The sequence below is a fragment of the Aedes aegypti genome, chromosome 2 (genome assembly GCF_002204515.2).
Source record: "Aedes aegypti strain LVP_AGWG chromosome 2, AaegL5.0 Primary Assembly, whole genome shotgun sequence".
Taxonomy (NCBI): Eukaryota; Metazoa; Arthropoda; class Insecta; order Diptera; family Culicidae; genus Aedes; species Aedes aegypti.
In genome coordinates, this window is record NC_035108.1 from 144248055 (window position 1) to 144259597 (window position 11543).

Sequence of the window (11543 nt, forward strand, 5' to 3'; positions counted from 1 at the left end):
TTTGTGAAAGCTGTTATGGTTCGTACAATTGTACACCAAAAATGAAACAAAACTACTGAATTTCGGTAAATAACTTCAGTTCAATTATCCACTTTGCACTTTACACCGAAATCACATGTACGAACAAGATTTGAAAGAAATGCTTAGCGACCGACTGAGCCACACCCCTTTCCAACAAAAGTTTCTTCCCGCCCCCGTGGGTGACTTTCTTCGCCGGGCACTTATTTTCATTATGGAAAAAAACTTATTTTCACTATGAAAAACCTTCTTCACTGAAGGTTTTCATTCCAATCACACGCCGTAAAATTTCAATAAATCAACAAATTTTACGAAATTTCCTCAACCGGCGCGTATAATTGAGAATGTAAACAAAGTTCAATCCGTCGTACTGAGAAAAAAAAAGCTTGTGCTCGACGTAAAAATACGGTTCCTTTGATTGTGTTGTTTTCGCTGTAATGTGAGCAAATGCCATAATTGTACGGTCAAAAGGAATTGTGTTCATATGTTTGGGCTGAATTTTGATGACGAACACTACTCAACAACTACGAACAATACTCTGCATGGTATTTCTATAACTAATAATTGATAATATGAATTTTATTTTACGAAATTGTAGCAACAACTTTTTAATAAAAATCATTTTTATTAAAATGTATCTATGCGGGGTGACTTGCAGCACTTTATTTCTAAGCAATTTAGAGTTTTACAAAAGTAAAAAACTATTGTGTTAGGTCTACTTTATAATCAAAACAGTAATAATTTGTCAATCAACTACAAACACTTAAAAATATTGTTCAGTTAAGATATTGGACTTTGATGATTTAACGCCTCTTTTTCCCATACAAAAATAGCTCAATTATTTTCTTACAAAAACGTATTCAAAATGCTCTTGTACTGGTTCGAATGCTTTAAATACATGAATAACAATACTTAACATGTGTGACTAATAAAAAATATCAACATTTTGTTGGCAAAAACAATATTAGCATTGAGTGTTGTAAGTCACCCCGCACAAGGACGTTTAAAATATTTCACCTTTTTGATGACTTTTGATATGACAAAATAATTCGACTCAATCTTCTGTCATCTCATTCTGTAGGCGGGCCAGCCATTAAAAGTTCTACAGGGAGTTTAGATTTTTAAATGACGTTTAGATCATGGTTTTGGTTGATTGAAGTTGAAAAGTGTTGCAAGTCACCCCGTTTGACGGTATATTCCATCATGCTGAAGGAATGGAGGGAGATTCCCGTAGATCTATATATTCTAGTAAAACATTTTATTATAGCGTTGATATGTTGTGTTTTAACCACTCAATACATCACAGTGAGCCGTAAGTTGTGAGACGAATATGGAAACTGATTGCGACGGAGTTGAAAACGATACGACGGATTGAGAATACGGTAAGATGCATTTTCTTTGCATTATTTCCAAAAAGAGATCAAGATTTATCAAAATCTTTTGTACAATGCTAAAACGTTTTGAGAAAGAATTGTTTGGCATCGGTTTGTATCAGCATAATTCACTGCAATACTGGGAAAATTACATCCCTCACTGATCAATGCTTAATACGTTGGATACTAGCACATCACCCTATTGAAATAGCACACTACACTAGCCAGCAACTGCGCTGGCTGAGGTTTCTACTGTGTGGCCTTCCGATGGGTCGCGACGTTCTCAAACGACCGGTTACGGAACATGAGTCCGTTGCTCAATAAATACTTGTTTTTAATTATGAATCTTGTTTTTTTTTTCGCAAAACTTCACATTAATTTGTCCATTCAATCTAATTGCAAAATATATGTAATGTTGAGCTTTTCGGTATATTGAAAGTATTTTCTTTAAATCATCACTAAACTGATGATGTAATTGATATCTAAACGAAATTCAAGATAATACGTTCCATGTGTGTATCTACACCCTTCGATTCTTTTAAGGAATATTGTTGTGTTTCATAAAATTATATTATACGATGCAGATAAACAAAGAACGTCTAAAGTTTTAGAAGTTCATATTGTTTTTTTTTTTCAAAATTTTAAAATTCTCAAGATCTAAAAATGGATTATACGATATATCTCCCATTTTAAATCACTTATTGAATTAATTTTTTCGTTCCTTAAATTGTCACTACACCATGTTTATGAACTGTCTTCACTATAAGTTTCATAAAATCCTTAAATTTTACTAGCAAATTATGCAAAATTACTTTGTCATGGCTTCTAAAACTTGGTGACGACTTTTTTTTTGTACGAGAAAGTGGTCGAAATCGGTTTTTTGGCTGTTATTAATAAAGTGGCATACAACACCATCCCCGTCAGTAATAGAGTGTAAAAGTCTTCGGAATAAATGTCATAAATACCGTTTTGATTCATATTACGGACACTTAAGGCCTCATTGAAGTATAACTCCTCAATAAGCATATAAAATAAACCATTCCATATGATTCCTCTGCGTTATCGAACCTTCAAAGCACTTAACTTTGGAATGGTGAGTGAAGATTTCCTATCCGTACACAGTTCGAACGAAACGTGTAAATTTCTGAGACATATAATGCACATAATTGGAGCGAGGAAAATCATAGATATTTACATGATATGTCATGTAAACTTCAATTATATGTCATGTAACCCATCAGGATTCTGTGTAGTTACATGACATATAAAACATTTTTACATGATTTCAGACTTAAATTTACATGACATCATGTTTACATCGCATAAATGAAGTCTACATGACGTGTAATCTTCATTATTGTTAACTGTGTAACGTGAAAAAATTGAAATGAATGGAAATGTGTGGACTCATCATGATTCTTATTCCGGACGCTCCCTCACTTTTGCCTCATATTCCGGGCACTATGATTCGAATTCAAGACAGGTTAAAAAAAATCATAAATAGATAAGTCAAATCATCAATTGAAATCGTCACCTAAGAGACACCTAAGGTAGTTGCACATTATAAACTTTCATAGATATCTATGGAAAATGCTTATTGAAACGAGCCTCTAAAGTGAGAACTTTTGAACGGCAAAAATTGAAACATTTCGTGTGAAATGTTTATCATACAAAGTAGGCCTACGGAATTTAAAGCTGTCCGTGATATGAATCAAAAAGGTACCTCATTAAACAATTTTGCAGGATTTTTTTGCTAGGACGATCCTTTCAAAAGATAAAACTAATCTAGATCACTTTTAACTAATCCAGATCATGTCCGAAGGAGTAAAAATGTAATACAATTTATTTCAAAATACTTTACCAAAAATATTAAATCTCTAAGAGGTTTTGGCCGCCGAAATTAGAGATCTGCCCCAGTGTGAGGGTCCTAGGATTGATCGCATGACCTTCTGCTCATGAAGCAGAAGCGGTAGCCGTTAGACCACCCCTTCTGAGCTGTCGCATGCCTAGGTTTGGTACAAATACTGAATTATCCCTCAATACGGGTGTCTCCGGTGATCTTTCCTGGGTTGTTTTGATGATCTAAAAGATCCAGAATATCCATTCATTGATCCTTTTGGCAAAAGACATCCATACATAAAAAATACTATAGATTTTGACGCCGTACATTTGTTTTTGGAGAATAAATTCGATATGTTTAATGCAATTGTCCAGATTCCGGGACTCCAGAAACCAGTTCCGTGTGAACCATACTGAACCGTGATTTTCAAAGAATGTACTTCGGTAACTTGTTCCTTATTACAGATAACACTGCGGAACACGTTTTTGTCTCAAGCACCAAAATACCGCTATTTACTCAATTAAGGATAGCTGAATCCATTGCCCTTTTCTAAAATATCATAGCACGTATAGTTTTTGAGGTATTGGCTGTTGAAAATGCAAAAATTGACTAATTTAGCCAACTTGCATGCAAGTTTGACAGCTTGTAAGGCAATTTATTTGTTTAATTTGCCACAGAATTCAAATTTTATGTGTATAACAATATTTATCGGCAAAGTTTATAATACTTCTAATGCGGAAAAGTTATTTCTTGATGGTTTAAAAAAGTATTGTATTTAGCCATATAAGAGAAACGAAGAATTTTGTATGGGAAAGCAAACATATCGAAAAAATCAGTTAAGTTCAAATTTAATCGTACAATTTCAACCAAATTTAATCCAAGATGAAAGTTTAAGTGCAAAATGCTTAGTGGATTAGATCACAAAAGAAATTGATGGATTATACTTTAAATTTCATGTCAACATCAATAAAATCAATGTTTTATACAACTTTTGCGACTTGTAGCTAAGAATTGTGACGTGCTGGAACATTTCTGAAAATGACATCAGATTCAGCAACCCCAAATCTACTCGAGACACATATTTTGATCCTTGAGACACGCAAAAATGTCATTTTTGTTAAGCTGTGTAATTTTTATGCCAAAATATCCATCAACCGAATTGCACCGATGTGAATTACACATACAAAATTACGATGTTAATATACTTTACGGATTTTCCGTGTTTCCAGAGCCGGTTAAAAATACGGACATGAGTTGACAGCTCACGTGACCATATATGGTTGGTTCAGATTACAAGTCTTGTTAGGTAACGATATTACAGGTCGTCAAAGTAAGAGGTTTCTGAAGGGACTTTTTTTTAGATGTAGCAGGTTCCCGGTTGTATAATAGTACCTGTCACACGATATACGAATGCGAAAATGGCAACAATGGCAAAGAAAGCTTTCAGTTCATAACTATGAAAGTGCTCATAAGATCAGCTGAGAGGCAGTCTCTGTCCCAGTTGGGACGTAATGCCAAGAAGAAGAAGAAATATCCCGGTGGCCACAGTGACCAAATCCGGATCTTCTATAGGGTTTCTGAAACTAGACATGTGTGCCTTTCAGTCAATACACTGATTTTTGCGACCTGTATGAGTTTTTTTATCAAGTCAAAAATGATCATAAGTCACAATTTGTAAGTTTTTTTTATGGAATGTCCCTAGGGGTCAATCAATATTTATGTTTTGGAATTTTTGGGTGTATTTATGGATTTTCAGATTCCAAGAAAAAATAACCTCCCATAAACTGCTGCCTGGACGAAGACTTGAAATCGAAGTAGGGTCCATGTACCAATAGCCGTATAACTAAGAACAAAAATTCGTATAATATCGAAAATTAACGCTAGCGTCATTATTTTTACATCATCTAAAAGCTTTTTAACTTGGTTTTGTGGGAAAAATATGAAAACTACGAAAACTCAAATGTTTGTTTTTATTATCGCGTGTGCCACTATAGAAATACATGTGCATTATTTCTAATTTCTGTTCCTATAGTAGCATCACTGTTCCTAGCATCACGGCGTTGGCGAAATACTTATCCAACCCGTATTTTTTCAAAACTTTCATATTTTTCCTACAAAGTGTGGATCAAAAGCATTTGTTTGATGTAAAAAAGTTCTTAATTCATCAATTATTACGTATAATAAAAAATAGTTTCTCTCAGTAGTGCTACTATAGGAGCAATAGGTTTACTATAGGCACAAGGGAGCTCAAATTTTAAGCAAAACTAATTATTTCGATCATTTTTTGAGCAAAATCAAAATATGTATCAATGGTACTTAGATAAATAGCTTCTGACCATCATGTCAAAAAATGTTTTGGAAAGACTTATAGCAAAACGGCCGTAAAAAGCCACTAGTGCGACTATAGGGGACTGTCCACTAAGGGAACACCGACCCTATATTAGGTGCCCAACCGTATTCCACACGAACAAAGCGTTAATTCTACTCTCATAAAACGCACTCAAATGTTCTTGAATGAAAATAAAAATTATCACTTAGTTTTACCACAAATCTTAAGCAATTCATGAATGGAATTCGACCTGCTATCGTTAGCATCTTGGGAAACGATAACGTCTTCGCGCTTTATCGCCTGGAAGCTTGCCGCGTCCATTTGAAAATGCAGCATTACGATAAATCAACTGATAACACAAATCAAACCGGATCCAATTTTAGTGTACGTCATATCTTAAGTTGGTATTAAGCTGCGTCAAGATACGTGAGAACTTATCGCAAAGTTGACTAACGCTGTCACGCCATCAACCATGTACGCAAATTTCAAAAAGCGATAATGAGATGTTAAGCTGTCATAGTGTCTACGATCGATGACGACACTACAGCTCAAGCTCAAGCAAAAGAACGGAACCGGTTTAGCTCGTTTCGATTCATCATTAAGACGTAGCCGCTACACCAAGAAGATATCACCACTATGTTTTCAGTTGGGATCGAAATCTAGAAGAGATGAGGTCCAATATTATTCTGACGCTGGTGTTCAACTTCACAGTGGCCGCCGATATTCCCAACAATGTGTCCAACTGCGGAACAACGATCCATAACATCCAGAAACCTCTTATCGTGAAAGGGACGACTGCCATAGAGCAAGGTCGATGGCCGTGGCATGCATCTATTTGGCACCGACTGTCTCGCAAAACCCACGGTTACGTATGCGGCGGAACTCTGCTCAGCGATCTGTACGTCCTGACGGCAGGCCATTGCGTGTCCAAGGATGGCAATGCCCTGAATGAACGGCTTTTCACCGTTCAGTTGGGCTCCGTTAGACAGAATCTACTGCTGAACAATTTCCCAGTTCAGAACAAGGCCGTTGCGGAGGTGTTCCTACACGAAGAATTTTCCTCGCGTGACTTCCGCGCGGATATTGGGCTGCTTGCGCTGAAAACCAGAGTGAAGCTGAATGAATACGTACGTCCTATTTGTTTGCCTATACGGGACCTGCGGAGTGATTACGGAAGTATTATCGGTCGAAATGCGGTAACTGTGGGGTTCGGAATGACGGATAGCGGTGACTATTCAGATGAACTGAGGCAGCTTCAAGTGCCGATTGTGGACTACGTGACGTGTTTGCAGAGCAATCGAGAGGTTTTCGGGAGATCATTGTCTGAGGGAATTATCTGCGCGGGAGATGTTCAGGGAGGTACTGTGTGTAATGGAGATAGCGGCGGAGGGTTATACACTGAAGAATCTGGCGGACGATGGATGATACGTGGTGTGACCAGCTTCACCGCCCAACGTGGATGGGATGACAGCAGTTGTAGTTTGAAGGATTATTCTGCGTTCGTGAATGTATCCTTTTATGAGCCGTGGATTCGTTACGTGATGGAAAATGGTCAACAGGAGGGATTTTTCCACCGGATTGGGTCGGACGACAAAATTGGCGGAACAAAGGTAGTTGTTGATGAAACTCCCGAAGTGGTTGAACAACCCAGAATCAGCGACAAAAGTACGGAAGTAGATCACGATGTAACCAAAACAACTAATCACAACTTAACTCTTCGTAGATGTCGTGAATATAAGAGAAAAGGCCTTGTGGTGACCGGCCTCCGAGGACCAGGACATGTACGGATTGGACATTACTTGGAAAACGGCATTAATTACACCGCGTTGAACATTTCAGATATACTTACAAATCAATGATAAACCTTTGGGTTTGGCGTACTATCTTAACGACCGTTATGCCATTACGACTGCAAACCTGGCCAGAAATTGTATTGACGCCACTTGTGAGACTATATTGGGCAAAAAAGTTCAACAAGTTATTGTGCATCCCAAATTTACCGGTTCCAGAGATTACAACGTTGCTTTGATTTTGATACCTCCGGCTACCGAGTACGGTCCTGAAACAGCTTACTTGTAGTATCTGACCTAAACCATCTTATCATATCTTTCAGGCCGTTTTGGTGCATTTCCCCAGAAACTTCACCAAAGATCTGTATGTTCGGATCGAGCAAGCATTATCCCTTTTAATAATTCCATATTTTCCAGACTTTGAAAGCAGACAGCTGCGATTGAACACAATCACCGAGGCATCTCCCAGTTGGGTGGAATTTGAGCTGGACTCGTTCCTGCCAACGAAGCTGGGCTCCGTAGTCTACAACGAGCGGCGGGAAATTATCGGGCTGATGCAGAATCCGGCCGGCGAACCAATAGTTATGACTAATGCAAGCGCTGTTCTTGACTGGATCGAATCCGTGGTGTGGAGCGGTGAATTGATTAGGTGAAACTTGTAAGAGCTTTGGTTTCAGAAAAAAAAAAAAAACGAGTAAAAGATTCGTCTGCAAAAATTCAGAAATTTATGTCGTGAATGGTAGAAACTCCCTGAAGTTATGATGCCAAACTTAATGAACCGCTCTCGTAATACATAATACAAGTAATGTTACTGTCCATAACTGCATATTTGTAACATTCGACAAAAGTAGGCAGTAAATGGGATACCAAGTTTGCATTTTACTGCAGTATGGGAGGAAACTAAAATTTCAAAAAATCATTGAGAATTCAAAAGAGCTTATTTGAGGCTGATATTTTGTACAACTCATATCGCATATTGGGTGAATAGTCAGAAAATAATTATGATAGAAATTTCGTTGCTACTACATTATGAGGCTCATGTATAATCTCAATGTGACTGTTATGCGGTTACAATTGCCAATGTGACAACACAACTTGGTATTAAAACAATCTCACAGATTTCAGTAAGTTGATCGAAAGTATTTCTCATTTGATGACTCTCCATGGTGTTAACTCCAATTTGCCAAAAAATGTCGAATGTGACTGTTATGCAGTTATGGGCAGTGTAGGGAACTACTGTTATACTGCTTAACCTTCCTACGGTGTTCGGGTCAACATGACCGGAAACGCACTTTCAAAGCGCCACAACTTTTGTTTGTTACCTCCTATTGTTATGAAATTTGGTTACATTAAATCTTGGACTTGGCCGCTCAGAACCGGTACCAAAGGGACCAAAGTTTGGCCATTTTTGCAAGAGCATTTGTAAGAGCAAAATGCATTTGTTGTGAATTGTGAAACATAGTATTTTGTCTAAAATGCATTGAAAATGGTATCTAATCAACTGGTTAGTTGTTCAGGGCACAAGTTGGTGCCAAGTGGCCAAGCCATTTTCGGCGGCCATTGAACGGTTCCCAGGGCATCCGGAAGTGGCCAATTCATATTTTCGGTGGAACCAAGCCGTGCGGCACATCAAAATTTGCAGAATTTTTTAACAAATTGATCCAAGACGTTGCTATCTGAGTATGGCAACATTGCCTATATGGATTCCCATGGCAGATTCTTGGGTTCCCTGGGGGGTCCTGAGAAAGTGGCCAAGCCATATCATGCGACCTATTGGCTCCCTTTGGCACCGGTTCTGAGCAGCCAAGTGCAACCAAACCAAGATTTTTAGCCAATTGGCAAAATTCGTATATCAAATCCGGGTCAATATGACCCGAACACCTTAAACGTAACTTTTTTCGAACACCTTAGGAAGGTTAACTCTGCGGTTAGTTACTTCTTGTATAGAGGGATTCCACGGAGGCATGCAAGTCGATTCTGATCGACCATTTCAAAAATATCTGAAACTTTGCACAGTTTTTCAGTTCCATCTAAATCGTCATTTTCCGATATCAAATCTTCAAGTTGAGTCACGACTAACTTTTCAAAAGGGTGTATGTGAAAATGGTTCAAAAATATTCAAAAAGCTGCACAGCAAAAACGGTTCGTTCGATTGTTAGAGAACTAAAGAAACAAAGTTAGACAACTAAATAAAGATTCAAAATAAAAAATACACACAGTAAAAAAATTTTTTTTTTTGCATTAAAAAACATCATTTTTGTCACAAAAACTCAAATATCTCAAAACCCTATCGGAATACCAACGTAATTTTTTGAGGGAAAACGGTCCATTATATTAGCTATCTACCATAAAAATTTGGTGATGGTAAGCCAATAAACAAAAAAGTTATGACATTTCAAATATTTCACAAATTTGACACTTAGTGAAAATTTTTTTTTTTTCATTGTTAATTTTTTTTAGGACCGCAGTTTGTTGCTGAATTTTTTGTTAAGGATACCACATGAGGTTAACAAGTTGTTTTCATGATATTTTATTTAATTATTCATAACTATTATAGCATCTATTAGAAAGTTAGACGCGATCCAGTGTTGTGATCTAAAGTCTTGATAGTGTCATATTTTTTATTGTACGTAACTGAAGAAAAATTCTCTCAATAGTGTTGAAACCTTTTGATAAAAGAAACCTATAAGAAATCTAATATTGAAGACAAAAGCTACAAAAAAAGTTTTCTATACAGGTATACGACTAGTTTACCTGCAAAAAGTTTACCTCGTAGAGAACAAGGCGGGTCTATACCCAGGTGATCTAGTATACGTAAAGCAGGTCGGTTTTCTCGGCGCTGGTTTTCTCCACAAAGTTAAAATCTGATTACACCTGGGTATATACCCGCCTTGGTAGAGAATAGACTTTGTTAATCATATTTGGGAGAAAGCGAGTAACTTCAACAACATCAAAAACATGATAGGTACATACCATGAACATACTCACGAAAAAGCTAAAAATATACTACCACTATGGTTATAAAAGATTTAATTGTAAAATTTTTCTTCAGTCAAGCAAACGACACCAAACTAGTCAGTAAAAACTTAAAAGTGATTTTGTTTATTAAAATCTAACGAGCAACATGAGTAGTCGCTTTCTCAACTGTTGCAGGCCGTTTGCAGAAAAAAAGTGTTCGAAAGAGCTACGAAATCTCACCGAAAGCACCATAGATAAACTGAAAGCGGCTGGTTATGCTCCAATGTCTACATTGAATACAAATTTACGCATTTGTACGTCCTGCCGTTTAAACGTTGACAAACGGGCAATCTGTACATCATCGGTGGATCAGGTTGCAGGAAGTTCGAAAACAACAACAACTGAGGAATTACTAGATGCACCGACAACAACTGAGGAGTTACCAGAAGTACCAAGTGCAGATAGTCTTGCCACGGTACCATCAGCGACATCTGTTTCAACAAATCAATCAGAAGATGAGTGCATCCAGAAGGTCAACATCGAACGCTTCAACGAAGGGATAGCTGGAATAAAAGTGACTCCGATTAAATGGACGAAGATGGGTTACGTCAATTATCCCGAGATAAAATACCGTGAAATCAACGAAGCTGTACGAAGAAACCTCTTCAAATTGGGACCTGAGGATGTGGAAAATACAGACTACGATGAGGTTATTATGAATATGAAGGAAAGGTTCTCGAATCTAGCCACGACAAGGAAAGAAAAATTATTGATTTTGTCGATGCTGCCAAGCTCGTGGTCTATTCAAGACGCCATTGATGAGTTCAACACCAATAGAAATACAGCAAAAGAGGCAAAACAATTCAAAAATAACTGTCTTGCAACCAAAAATGCTAGGTCGAGTACTTCATTAACAGATGAGACAAAATAAAAAATAATTCAATATTTTGAAGACGATGAAGTAAGTAGAGCTATGCCTGGCCAAAAAGATTATGTATCTGTAAAAAAAGATGGAAAGCGTCAAGCAATCCAAAAACGATTAATGATGACTACTTTGAAAGAAGCGTATACACGCTTCAAGGAAATTAACGAAAATATTAAGGTAGGTTTTTCCTCATTTGCAAGCCTTCGTCCAAGGCAATGCAAGCTTCTATCCAATTCAGGAACACATAATGTTTGTGTGTGCACAACACACGAAAATATTAACCTAATCTTACATAGTTTGAAAAGAATCA

At 37.2% G+C, this 11543-nt stretch overlaps 1 protein-coding gene across 1 annotated transcript; it reads left to right on the top strand.

Annotated features, from left to right (window-relative positions):
* Positions 1–5676: 5676 nt before the first annotated feature.
* On the top strand, positions 5677–8025 carry LOC5575815 (chymotrypsin-C). The gene is made up of 5 exons (XM_021842614.1): positions 5677–7225; positions 7284–7341; positions 7400–7611; positions 7674–7714; positions 7768–8025. Exons 1-2 carry the CDS (start codon positions 6229–6231, stop codon positions 7316–7318), a joined length of 1032 nt encoding a protein of 343 aa, XP_021698306.1. The 5' UTR covers positions 5677–6228; the 3' UTR covers positions 7319–7341; positions 7400–7611; positions 7674–7714; positions 7768–8025.
* The last annotated feature ends 3518 nt before the right edge of the window (positions 8026–11543 follow it).